Here is a 14,428-nt window from a genome sequence, read left to right on the forward strand (position 1 = left end):
CTGTTTACTAATGCTTGCTTTTTTCTAATGCTTGTCTGTTTTGTTGCTCTGCACGCTTACCAGTGGATTTTAAAGGTGGGAATGGCCACAGCATTTCAACTACTTCCCTTTATAGTACACCAGTTAACTCTAGTAATATGCTAGGTAATAAATGTAAACATAAGACACCCTTGTCAGCGGCAAAGGCCTGCATTTCAGAAATCCTTCCCTCAAAATTCAAACCCAAACTACGGGTAGAGAGCACCCGTCCCCAGGACAGAGAGGGTGACACTCCCTGTCCGCAGAGGGCCCAGAGTTGTGAAAACCTCCTCGGCATCGACAGCAAACTCGCCAGCAAGAAAGTGGGGGTGAAAGAGACTGGGCGAAGTGTCGAGTCTCTCTTCGTGGCTGGAAACGAGGAGCCCAGCCTTCGTTCGAGTGGCCATGGAAGGTTGCAGGAGCTGCCCATCAACCCCAGGAGAAGTCTGCTTCCGAATGGCTCTGGTGATGACATACCGACCTTTACCAAAATCTGCCAAAGTACCCACCAGATGGGCCATTCGCTGCCCCCAGGAGCCCTGCCCACCTCCATGGTGAGAGCCATGGTGTTTCAGTTAGAATGCGACCTGAAAGGCCACTGCAGGCAGAATTTGAGTCAAGATGGGTTGGACCAGGCCCCAGAGTATTCGGTATCCTCCAAGGTCAATGAGTTTGAGCAGATCATCCAGAGGTCAAGGTCAATGCCTGCACTGGATGCCACCACTAGCTCCATGCCACACAGGAGCCCAGTGCCACCTCCCTCCAGGCCTTTCCTGCATACGGCACACTCTGCCGAATCTCTGCTGGAGGCCCCACCACAACGCCGTGAGAAGTCCGAACCCAATGTTCAAATAACCGTCTGGCATGCTTCCACCTCCAGCAATGATCCTGAAGAAATGGCATCGGAGCTTAGCAAAGTGGTAGTTACGCAGTTGCCATGCCCTGCTGCGGACCAGGCAGATGGCCTGACCTCCATCTCGGCTGACAGCTCGGACAGTAAGGATCGGCCTGTGAGCGTACGCAACACCAACCGATGCCAAGGAGCCTGCCCTGCCTCCTACACCCGCTTCACCACCATCCGCAAGCACGAGAAACTGGCCGCAAGCCCCTTGGATCCCAGGCAGGCCACACAGCGACTCCTCCCGAGCCCCCTCTCCAGAAATCTCTACCTCCTGAGTCCAAGGCCATTCCGACTGAAAAGACCCTTTCTGCACAGGCCTAGAAAGCCGATAGCCCAGCCAGACTTGGGTAGCCACGTTGTGGTGGACCATGAGGAAGGATGTCTGCCTGGTAACCAAGGCAGACAGGGGTCGTTTTCCATTCACGGGCCGACACTTCCCAGACGCACCGTCTCCTTTCGCGTTTTGGAAAAGCTCTGCCACCCGGCCATGACTGGACATTGCCAAGATAACAGCTTCTTTCAGCATCCTGATCTCCCGGGGGAATTTGTGAACGGGAATCTTGTTCCGTTAGCTGTACTCGATGAGGTCGACCCAAACAACAATCGGCAAAATATACTGGGGATGTACCTGAAAGGTGGACTTTCCAGTAATTCACTGGCATCTTGTCTGTTGTTGTGTTTCTCCTCCCCTCCTCCATTTTGTGCTCTTTCTTTTTGTAACCTGTGACATTCCAGTTCTCACGCTAGATTCTCCTTTCCTTAGCCGTTTGATATTTTCCAAGGAGCATTGGTGCATCAATCATCAGCTGGCTGTTAAGAGGATGGTAGCCATGATGTGGGAGGTGCCAGTGCTGGACTGGGGTGGACAAGATCACACAATAACAGGTTTATTTGAAAACACAAGGTGATCGTCAGCAACTGATCACCTGATGAAGGAGCAATGCTGCGAAAGCTTGTGTTTTCAAATAAACCTGTTGGACTATAACCTGGTATCGTGTGATTTCTGACCTTCTCAAGCAGGTTGTTTTTGTGTATCAAAGATCCCACCCCACGCCTCCCCCCAACCAGAGTGAAACGTTGACAAAATTTGCGTGAAGTTTGAGGAGTGGGCACTGACGAGATGAAGGGTCAGAATTCAATCAGTACAGTTGGTAGGCACATGTACTTACATGGGGATCTGTGCACATAAATCCCTGTCACAGTGGCATCATGTGTGCGGTGTGGCTGATTTTAACCTTGTCCACACTGGGGAAATTTCCCAACTCGCCCCTTTGAACCATCTGTTCCCGTTGAGCGGCGCTGAGCAAATTTTCAGCTCTGTCCAATCCCATGGACACCCATGGCATCATTTCAATGTAGGGACAGTGATGCAGGCATGAGGAGAGATGTACCCTCACTCATCATCTCGCACAGACTCGCGTTGACCCAAAGATGCGCTCACATTCACACACAAACCTGGATCCTCCCAGATCCACGTGCACAGAGACAGAGAGGAAGGATGGATTTGCATCTTGGGATTATGGGGTTCCTAGTTTCTTGGCATCCCAGATGGGTGACCCCAAAACCAGAGGCGAGGCAGGCAACTTCCAAGGTCTGTCTCAGTGCACCAGCCTGTGCCGAAATTCTTTTGAAGGCAACAGCCGAGTCAAAAAACTGTCCCAAGCTCCTCCACAGACTTCCCATGCCCCATCCATATTAATGTCAGCTGTCAGCTGCCACCTACCCCCATTCAGACCCTCACACCGCCCCAGGCCTATGGGCACTCTCAGGCAAGTGGACACAAATGCGCTCTCTCGCTTGCCCTCACTTTTTTGATACGCATACTCGTACTGTGTACACATGTGACATTGTTTGAGTTCAGCACTTGACAGAGAGTACAGGGTGTTTATTATAGTTTTAGCATTGACCATAATTGCATTTATCTAACTTCATTAACGTTATAAAATGTCTCGGTTTCCTCTCAAGAATGCTATTGGACCATATTTGATGTTCAGTCACAAAGTGAGATTGTGACAGAAGATCAAAAACTTGAACATTGAGAATTCAAATTGAGCATTCTTAAAGGATTAAGGAGAGCTGGAGATCTTTAGGGATAAAATTCCAGAGCCAAGGGCCTTGGCAGCTGAATGGTGGAGCAGTTACAATAAGAAGTCAGGAATTAATTGGTAGAATAATGTTGGCATGAAATAATTGCTAGAATTAGTGGAATACAAAGATCTTGAAGGGTTTTGTGGAGCTGGAGGAGGTTCTCTAGATTGAGGACACAGGCAACTTAAAACTTTAGAATTTTAAAATTGAAGCATTATAAACTCTCTCTGTTCCATAACTAATTGAGTCATTTTCCTGCAAGCCACGTTTCTATCTGGGTCCAAAACCTTCAGATCGATGTGAACAGTGTGGGTAACCAGCAGAGAGGTGGAGAGAGTGTAGGCCAGAGCCTGAGTCAAATACTGAAATAGGCTCTCTGTTTGTTCTGTATGTTTGGTAGTAATTCTGTGTTGCACTGGTTAGCTCAAAGAATATCCAATATTCAACCAATATCCATTGTGAAGTAGTAGAGATCTGACAGAGATTTCTTCCAATAAGGCAGTGAGAGTCAGTAGAGAAAGGCAAATAGGGAGGAGACTGGTTGCAGGTAGAATAATTAAAATAATAATCAGAATAATTCGTGAGAGATGTAAATCAGTAGCAAGATCAGGGGTCTAACGTTTTGCAGGTAAATGTATACAAACTTGAGAGGAATTCTCTGTGGATTAATTTTGACCTGAGTTCTCAAGCTCTTGCACTCTTTCAGTCAGTGGCACCTCTGCACAACTCAGACCTGCTTCGCTATTATTATTTACTTCAATTAATAGACTGCCACAAAATTCTGAGTCTCCATTTAGTGGTCAGTTTGCAATGAGGTTAAGTACGGACACACCTTTAGCCTATCTCTTAAAAGCGAACCATATCCGTTTTGTTAGTGACAGTGCATTAATCTCACTTTGTGTTGTCTTCAAGTAGAGTCAGACTCTCCAAGGCTGTCTGCTCCAATCGAACGCATGGAGACCCCTGAGGAAATGTGTCGACGTCGGCAAGAGGACAAGGAGGTAGGTCTCTGACTGATTGACCTCCTGTTCAAAGGTCAATTGAGACATTTGAAAATGTAATTCTTGACAATATCACAGAATTTTTTTTAATTCCTCTGAAACTGTTATCGTGATGTATCTGGGGAGGGAGTGTTCGGACAAAGTAAGCTCAACTGGTTATACCCTTCAACTTACATTGCCTGTTTGCAAAAGGAGTAGTGGGCACTTTCTGTTCAGCTTTGTAGCTGATTTTCACTCCGTAGCGAGTGTTTAGGGTCTGGATTATGCTGCCTGAGAGTGTGGTGGAGGCAGGTTCAATCGAGGCTTTTAAAAGGAAGGTGTGCAGGTTACAGAGAGAAGGCAGTACAATGGTACTGGGAGAAGTGCTCCTTTGCAGAAATGGTGCAGATCTGATGGGCTGAATGGCCTCTGGCCTCTTTCTGCAGTGTAAAATCCATAGGTGGCATGGTGGCTCAGTGGCTCAGTGATTAGCAGTGTTGCCTCTCAGCGCCAGGAACCCAGGTTCAATTCCACCCTCGGGTGACTGCCTGTGTGGAGTTTGCACCTTCTCCCCGTGTCTGCGTGTGTTTCCTCTGGGTACTCCGGTTTCCTCCCACAGTCCAAAGATGTGTATGGTTAGGTGGATTGGCCACGCTAAATTACCCATAGTATCCAGGGATGTGCAAGCTAGGTGGATTTGCCATAATAAATGCTGGGTTGCAGGGACAGGGTGGGATGGTCTTCAGAGGGTTGGTGCAGTCTCGATGGGCCAATGGCCTTTAATTGCACTGTAGAGATTCTATATTCTTGGACCAATCTCTTCCTCAAATTTAAAATGTTACTCTTGAACCCAATCTTTCATACTATTAACACAATAGTAAGGGAGAACATTAGCCTGGACAGTGTGGAATCTGTATAGGTGGAACTGCAGAACACCAAAGGGATGAAGACGTTAGTGGGAGTTGTGTACAGGAAATTAGAGATGCATGCAGTAAGGGTACAGCAGTTTTATGCCTGACTTCAATCCACATATTGACTGGACTAACCAAACTGGCAGCAATGTGATGGAGGAGGATTTTCTGCAATGTATGAGGGATGGTTTCCTTGTTGAGGAACCAATTGAGAAGAGTAACCCATCGTAGACCGAGTATTGTGTAACGAGAGAGGATTAATTAGCAACTCTGTAGTGCGACATGCTTTAGGAAAGAATGACCATAATATGGTAGAATTCTTCATTAAGATGGAGAATGACAGAATTAAATCTGAAATTAGGATCTTGAACTTAAAGAAAGTTAACTTTGGTATGAGGCATGCATTGGCTAGGATAAACTAGCCAAGGATAATTAAGGGATTGACAGTGGATAGGCAATGGTAGACATTTAAAGAATACATGGATGAACTTCAACAATTGTACGTCCCTGTCTGGCTTAAGAGTAAAACAGGGAAGGAGGCTCAACCATGGCTAACAAGGGAAATCAGGAACAGTGTTAAAGACAAAGAGGATGCATATAAATTGGCCAGAAAAAGCAGCAAACCCGAGGACTGGGGAGAAATTTAGAATTCAGCAGGAGGACGACAAAGGGTTTAATTCAGAAAGGGAAAACAGAATTTGAAAGCGAGCTTGCAGAAAACAAAAACTGACTGCAAAAGCTTCTACAGATATGTGAAGAGAAAAAGACTGGTGAAGACAAATATAGGTCCCTTCCAGTTAGAATCAGGTGAATTCATAATGGACAAAGAGATGGCAGACCAGTTGAACAAATACTTTGGATCTGTCTTCACTAAGGAGAACACAAATAATCTTCAGGAAATGCTAGGGAACAGAGGATCAAGTGTGAAGGAGGAACTGAAGGAAATCCTCATTAGTCGGGAAATGGGAAAATGATCGGATTAAAACCCGATAAGTCCCCTGTGCCTGATGTTCTGTATCCCAGAGTACTTAAGGAAGTGGCCCTAGAGGTAACAGATGCATTGGTGATCGCTTTCCAGCATTCTGTAGACTCTGGAAGAGTTCCAATGGACTGGAGGGTAGTTGATGTAACTCCATCCTTTAAGAGAGGAGGGAGAGAGAAAATGAGGAATTATAGGCCAGTTAGCCCGACATCAGTGGTGGGGAAAATGCTGGAATCAATCTTTAAGGATGTAATAAATGAGCATTTGGAAAATGGGGACAGAATCGGTTCTAGTCAGCATGGATTCACTAAAGGGAAATCATGCTTGACAAATCACCTGGAATTTTTTGAGGATGTGACCAGTAGAGTAGGCAGGGGTGAATCAGCAGATGTTAGCTATCTGGACTGTCAAAAGCCTTTTGACAAGGTTCCACACAAGAGATTAGTTACGAAAATTAAAAGCTCATGATATTGGAGGTAATGAATTGAGAACTGGTTGGCAAACAGGAAGCAGAGAGTTGGAATAAATGGGTCCTTTTCAGAGTAGTAGGCAGTGACAAGTGGGGTGCCGCAGGGTTCAGTGCTGGGACCTCAGCTATCCACAATATGCATTAACAATTTGGACAAAGGAACTGAATGCTACATCTTTAAATTTGCAGAGGAGACGAAGCTGGGTGGCAGTGTGTGCTGTGAGGAGGATGCTAAGAGGCTGCAGCATGACTTAGACTGGCTGAGTAGGCAAATACTTGGCAAATACAATATAATGTCGATAAATGTGAGGTTATCCACTTTGGTCACAAAAACAGGAAGGCGGATTATTATCTGAATGGTGGCAGTTTAGGAAAAGATGAAGTGTAACGAGATTTGGGTGTCATGTTGGAACAGTCACTAAAGGTTGGCATGTGGGTGCAGCAGGCAGTGAGGAAAGCTAATGGCATGATCTCCTTCATAGCGAGACGTTGAGGGTATCGGAGTAAGGATATCTTGCTGCAGTTATACAGGGCCTTGGCGAGGCCACACCTTGAGTACTGTGTGCAGGTTTGGTCTCCTAGTCTGAGGAAGGACATTCTTGCGATTGATGGAGTCCAGCGAAGGTTCACCAGACTGATTCCCAGGATGGTAGAACTGACATATAAAGAAAGACTGGATTGACTGGGCTTGTATTCACTGGAATTTAGAAGAATGAGGGATATCTCATGGAACTAGATAAAATCCTGATGGGACTGGACGGGCTAGATGCAGGAAGAATGTTCCCGATATTGGGGAAGTCCAGAACAAGGGGTCACAGCCTAAGAATAAAGGGTAAGCCATTCTGGACTGAGATGAGAAGGAATTTCTTCACTCAGGCTTGTGAACCTGTAGAATTGTCTCCCACAGGAAGCTGTTGGAGCCAGTTCATTAGATATATTCAAGAGGGAGCTGGACATGGCCCTTGTGGCTAAAGGGATCAAGGGGTATGGAGAGAAAGCGGAAGTGGGATACTGAGATTGCATGATCAGCCATGATTGTATTGAATGGTCATGCAGGCTCGAAGGGCCAAATGGCCTACTCCTGCACCTATTTTTTTTGTTTCTCTTGAGCAAAATTCACTCTCGTTATGATCACTGCTACCTGGGCACCCTAAGATGAGGTTCTTTTGTTGCACAGCACCAGGTTTTTTAAAACATGGCCTCTGGTCAGCTCCAGAAATGCTGTTCTCGGAAACTATTCTAAAAACATTGTGTGATGTTCCAATTTAAGGTATCTTTGTCCATCTATATGCAGATTAAAATCCCCCATAATTATTGCTGTATCATTTCTGATTAACTCTCATCTTTTCCTATCAAGCAGTTAATGTCCATACATCGCTCCCACTGGTGATTTCTTGCCTTTATTGTTTCTCATCCATATCCAGACAGTTCTGGTTTCCTGAACTTGGGTCATTCCCAACACCCTCCCCAATTGTGCAAATGTATTGTTAATAAACAGAGCCACCCCTCCACCTTTTCTTACTTTCCTGTTCTTCCTAAATGTCACAAACTCTTTAATATTCAGGCCCCAATCTATCATCCTGCAGCCTTGTCTCTGTGCTGGCTGTCAGAGTACACTTTTTTTATTCTTATTAATACTGTCAAAAATCTTCATTCAAAGTGGCATTTGAGAGTTGTTTTCCAAACAAATTTCATCCATGCTTGACAATACAGAATAAACATAAAATACATGGGTGGGTTAATAAGTCTGCAGACCACACAAAGATCGGTGGAGTTGTGGATAGTATAGAAGGTTGTCAAAGGATACAGCAGGATAGAGATCAGTTGCAGATGTGGGCAGAGTAATGGCAGATGGAGTTTAATCTGGCCATATGTGAGGTGCTGCACTTTGTGAGATCAAATGTTATGGAGAAGCATACAGTTAATGGCGGGACCCTGATCAGCACTGATGTACAGAGGGATCTTGGGAATCAAGTTTTGTCGCTCCCTGAAAGTGGCCACGCAAGTAGATAGGATGGTGAAGAAGGCATATGGCATACTTGCCTTATTGGTAGGAGAATTGAGTACAAGAGTCAGGATGTCATGTTGTGGCTTTATAAAACTTTGGTTAGGTTGCACTTAAGAGTATTGTATTCAGTTCTGGTCGCCACATTACAGAAAGGATGTGGAGGCTTTGGAGAGGGTGCAGAAGAGTTTTAACAGGATGCTGCCTGGATTAGAGGTATGAGCTATGAGGAGAGGCTAGAAAAACTCTGGTTATTTTCTCTGATCTGGCGGAGGCAGAGGGAAGTCTGTAAAATTATGAGATGCATAGATAGGGTTGATAGAATCTTTTTCCCCAGAGTTCAAACTCCCATTTAAGGTGGGAGTGGGAATGTTCTAAGGAGATGCAAGGGGCAAGTTTTTGTACATAAAGAGTGCTAGCTGTCTGCCAGTGGTGGTGGTGGACGCATACAATAGGAGCATTTAAGAGACTTTTGGATAAGCAAATGAATATGCAGGGAACGGAGGGATATGGACCAAGGCTAGGCAGAAAGAACTAATTTAATTTGGCGTCCTGTTCGGCACAACATCATTCCTGTGCTGTATGTTGTATGTTCAAATACCTGCCGATACAATTAAACTTGTGTTATCTGGCAGAATTCGGGAATAGATCATTATAAAAAGTGCTGGCTATCAGATAACTACAACAGTGCGAGAAGTGGAAAAGATGTGCTTTAACTTGTGTAATGACACTTTTGAGAGCCTGTTATTGGAAGAGTATTAGTTCTAGATGACAAAGACACCCATGATGAAGCCTTTTAGAGTTAACAATAAATCAGTGGAAGAGAGATGCATGGCATAGAAACTAGCATTGCTCCAAACTTGTCCTGCTGAATTGCTCCCATGCTGGTTATAGAGATGACCTGCACATGGTGATCAGTTCTATAACACGCCTTGATGGTAGATGAAGGGCAAAGAAGCACAAACCAGCAAAACATACATAAATAGATTTAAATCAGGAATGTCGCCTCAACAAAAAATCAAAATGTGTAATATCTGCATTCCGTGGTCATTGTGGAAATGTTGGAGATTCCGGTTGGTGGACCATTCCTGTTGTTATGGTGTCAGATTTGTATTTTTACAAAATTCACCATGAACTAATTTTGCCCTTTCAACAGCCCAGTTTAAACAGACCATTATCTAACAGGACTGTGCACATAGAACAGTACAGTTTGGCCAATCATGTCAATACCACTACTCTGAAAAATTGATCCAATTACATTCGCTTTATATGTTCCCCATAGAGCTGTCAGTTTTCTCCACTTTAAGTGTACTTTCAATTCCTTTTGAAGATTATTGCTCAATAAAGTGCCATACTTGTGAGGAAAGACAATGTCCCTGGAATAAGAGGGACAACATTGATACAAAATTGATAGTGAGAGGAAAGAGAGAACAGTTCTGAACAGATATTTTTCAGACTATAAGCTGATGTACAGTGGTGGTCTTCAGAGTTTAGTCATGGGACTTTTCTTGATCAATATTAATGACTTAGTCTTGGCTGTGCAGGGCACACTTACAAAATTTGTCCATGACACAAACACTTGAAAATGTTGTGAACTACGAGGAGGGTACTGAGACTTTAGGAGAACATAGGCTAATGGAAAAGGTAGACGTGGTGACTGATCTTTAATGCAGAGAAGTGCCAAATCATGCATTTTGGTAAGAAACCTGGGAGAAGATGATATGAATTAAATAATACATTCCAAAGGGAGTCCAGGAACAGAGGGACCTGGAGCTACAAATACACGTAATGTTGAAGTCGACAGAAAGTGGTTAAAAGGACTTGTGGGATCCCAAACTTGATAAGAGAGGCTTAGATTGCAAAAGCAAGGAAATCATGGTGAACCTTCAGAAAACACTGGACTAACCTTTAGTGGAGGTTGCGTATTCAGTTCTGGGCACCACACTTGAAGGTTTCAGAGACTGGTTCTGGGGATAAGGAACTTCAGTTGTGTGGATAGATTAAAGAAGCTGGCTTGGTTCCCTTTACAGAAGAGATTATGGAGTGGAAATTCAATTCCTTTTAAAGTAAAGAGATCTTGGCAAAGTAGAGGCAAAGTCAGAAGAAATTATAATGGAGTATAGAGAAGCTGAACGATTACTTTGTGTAAGTTTTCAGAGAGGAAGGAGCAGGAAATCTCCCAGAATTAGAGATCCGAATGACAAGGGAGAATGAGGAGTTGAGGGAAATTAATATCGGTTCAGAAGGGCCTCCTGGAGAAATTAATGTGGCTGAAAGTTGATAAGTCTCTGGGGTCTGATAGTCTACATCCCAAGAATGTTGAGGGAGATGGCTGCAGAGCTAGATGATGCATTGGTAACCATCATCCAAAATGTTATAGATTTTGAAATGATCTCTGCAGTTTGAAGTTTGCAAATATTTATGAAGGGGGTGAAAGAGAAAATCAGAAATTTAGAGACATGTTAGCCTTGTATCAGTAGTCACAACATTGCTAGAATCTACAATAAATGTTGTGAAAAATGAACATTTGGGTAACAATGATCTGATTTGGCACAGTCCAAAAAAAAAGTCTCCTCTTGTTAAATTGTTTAATTTGAAATGTTTGTTAATTTATAGTGGAAATATGCAAAAGGAAAGGTTAGGGGGTGTGGGTCTGTTTGGAGTGAGCGCTCTTTGAAGAATCAGTGTGGCCTAAATGGGCCGAATGGCCAGCTTCCATAATCTATTCTGTGAATCTATGAAAGTGAAGCAGCTGAAATTCATACGACAACAAAAACAAAGTTGCTGGAAAAGCTCAGCAGGTCTGGCAGGATCTGTGAAGGAGAAAACAGTTAACGTTTCGGGTCTGGTGACCCTTCCTCAGCTGAAATTCATAAGTGGGGAAGTTATATTAAATATTGTATGGAAAAGTGATTTCACCAAAATTGGACTATATTGTGTATAGTTCTGGTCGCTGTCTTATAACATGGGTATAATGGCATGGGAGAAGACATTAAAAGTGTTTGCAAAGCTAATACTGGTTGTAACTGGAAGGAAAGTTAAACTGACTGAGACTCTTTCTCTTGAAACAAGCAGGATGATCAGAAAGAGGTCATTAAAAATACAAGTGTTTTAGTGAACACAGACTGTTTCTTGTTGTGGGGAGGAGCAAATGAGTATAAGAAAATCACCAAGAAATCCAACAAGAAATTTGGAACCCAACTGCTCCATACAGCTGTAGTCCCAGGAAATGGTTGACGTCAGTCATATGGAAGCATTTATGGTGAACTTGTGGGGAACGCATCAACAACAAAGGAAGAGAGGGATATTTTGATAGTGAGGCAAGAGTTGGGTGAAACATTGGCATGGATTGAATGGGTCAGGGGAGCCCTTCCTGTGCTGTGTATATCTTCCTCAAATCTGTATTGAATGCCTTCTGTGATCATTTAGGATCTAGTAAAAAGTTAATATTGAGTTGAGATAATGAGGTAATCCTGCCTTTTTGTGGTCACAGTTAGAGTATTGTGTAAGGTTGTGCTCACCACAATAAAAAGGAGATAGAAGAAGTTGGAAGGATAGAGGAGAGGAATGAGCATGAGTGAGAGGATGGAACGATGTTAACTGGGTGTCGTCTCCCTGGGGAAGAGAAGGGCGGGATGATATGTTTCCGGTTTTGAATGTTGCACAGAGGTTAGAGAATGGCGAGAATGATCAGCTGTTTCACCTTGTTCAAAGCATCAGAACCAGAGGAGTACAGTGAAACAATATTCCACTGATTGCAGTGGTACACACTCTCTGCGAAGGATGATAGAAGCAGCTGGTGCTCAGTTACTAAAGAACAAATTAAAGGGATTTTTAGAGAGCACCAGTTTGGGATGCATTATCTGAGCTATCCAAAATCTGGCATGTGCAAAGTGTAGCTTTGCAGCAATGTATTGAGTCTGTCATGGAAATGGGAGGGACTTGGGTCTTTTCTTACCGAGTGATTCCTATGTACTGCATGATTGTCATTTTTCCTCCTCAACATGGAATGATTTTGCACTAAAAGCAGTGGGATTGTGACAATCTTTTGAAATGTTGATCTTTACGGCCACCTCACTGCACTATACCTGCATGTCACTGCCTATAGCTGTGTGTTTATGCTTGATATTGACAAAAGCATTTGGGGGATTAATCACCAGTGTATCTCGGTCTCACTGCTTGTTTCCCGTGGTCAGAGGAGGGATCTACTCTTTCAATGTGGCTGGTTTTGGAGGAACTCCGTTCTGCCTGTGGTGTGTTTCAATATAAACTTTGTCATTTTCTGTTTGCACCCAACTCTCTTGTCATGTGAGCCTTTCAATTGTATTTCTCACTAATCTGCATTAAACCAGAAGAAAGTGGGGGTGCTTGTCCATCTCATCACAAGTGGGTGAAACATGAGCATTGGACTCAGAGTCCAGAGGTCTACAGCATAAGAAAAAGGCCCTTCAGCCCATCGAGTCTGCGCCAGTCAAAAACAAGCATTGTAAGAGATTTATGGGTTGCGTCCATAGACATTGTGTTGCATGTAATTTTTCTTAAAGCTAGATTCTGCACGCTCGCACAGTTTTTTTTAAATGTTTGAATATTTTTGGCGAGAGAAAGTAGGCTTCTTTTTTTGTGTCGCTGTTTTAAATAAGCAAAGGAAAACTTTTTACAATCCCATTTTGTGCGATTTTCTACCAGAGACTGTTAGAAGAGCAGAGACGGCTTAGACGAGAACAAGAGGAAGCAGATATTGCAGCCAGGAGGCACACAGGAATCGCTCTTACACATCACCAGTTTATCACTAATGACAGATTTGGGGACCTCCTTGACATAGATGAGGCAGCCAGGAGGAGATCTGGGTCAGAGGTCGGTTCCACTCACCTCCGTGCACAATTTGACCCAAAACAGCACATGCCATTATCTCTATGCTGTACTGTTTCATGTGTAGCTTTCCGTGGAACGTGTGCACTAACCCTGTGGTAAAAGCCTAACTGTGAAGAAGTGTGCGCAGATGCTTCACAATCAGCCACTCTGCATGATTTTAAACCATCTCGCAGCCCGCCCTTGCTGTTGGATTTTGTGTGTGTGTGTGTGTGTTGTCTTGCAGTTTCCAAAACACCACTCAACAGTTATCCACAGTGGTCTTTAACATGCTGCTGATTTTAAAGCCTGAAATTTATCTTCACCTCTTACTAACCCCATCACACCATTTTGGCATTGACTGTTTGTGAGAGCTGGTTAGATGAGGATCCCACTCTAACATGTCTTATAAAAGCCAGGTTTTCACTCAAAATGTGAGGTTGTTTGGAAACATTTCAATTCCCAACCACGTTCCGCCAGCGGGAAAAAACAGGGCTGCAGATTTCCGGGACCTCGGCTGGGCATGGGTTATGACATAGCCAAGGTGCATACCACCATCACACTGTGCACGGCTGTATGATTGCAGGGCAGCAGTCACACACTGGTTTCACTCTCTTTCTGCTGGGTTCAGTTGTTGTAGTTTACTGCAACAGTCTGATCCAGGGCAGACTGGAAACTGAACCAGGAAACATCCTGGTACCCTGTGGGCCTGTATAGTGCTAGACCGAAAGTACAAACCCAGCCATTTGGTGACGAAGACACCAGTAATTCCTAGCTGTGCTAGGAACAGTAATATGACCTCAGTAACAGGAGTGTTGGTTGCAGTGCAGGCACAATCCCTCTTCTGGCTGAGGCAGCACATGCAGAGCTTCCTCCTCGCCTTACCCCACGTTTGATGTCGAATGGTACTCCTCAATCTGTAGAATTGGTCCCCCTCATTGGCTATGAGAAATTACTTCCTTTAAATAGCAAACCCTTGGCTTTGTCTCAGCACAACTGAGAAGTTAATCAAAAACAAATGAAGATCAAAGTGATCTGTTTTGTTGCCATCCTCTGTGAGCAATGAACTTGTTTCACGAGCTGATAAAACTGGTTGGTTGAAGGAAATCTGAAGGTTTGAATTTTGTCAACTTCTTTGTTGTGTAGTTAAAGGCATCAAAACAGAATGGTCAGAACTGGGTTCCATTCAGAACAGTAGCTCAGCAATCTCTCAGGGTCTTGCCCCT

General features: G+C 44.0%; 1 protein-coding gene across 1 annotated transcript in view; it reads left to right on the forward strand.

The window, feature by feature from the left end:
* Window positions 1-14,428, forward strand: part of LOC109938306 (sorbin and SH3 domain-containing protein 1-like) — a 108,412-nt gene that overhangs the window by 68,467 nt on the left and 25,517 nt on the right. Inside the window, exons 14-15 of the mRNA XM_048616303.1 lie at window positions 3,920-4,008; window positions 13,041-13,208. Of these exons, the coding sequence (XP_048472260.1) occupies window positions 3,920-4,008; window positions 13,041-13,208 (257 nt within the window). The remainder of the gene's footprint in view (window positions 1-3,919; window positions 4,009-13,040; window positions 13,209-14,428) is intronic.

Source organism: Rhincodon typus, chromosome 34, assembly GCF_021869965.1.
Source record: "Rhincodon typus isolate 14 chromosome 34, sRhiTyp1.1, whole genome shotgun sequence".
Classification (NCBI taxonomy): Eukaryota; Metazoa; Chordata; class Chondrichthyes; order Orectolobiformes; family Rhincodontidae; genus Rhincodon; species Rhincodon typus.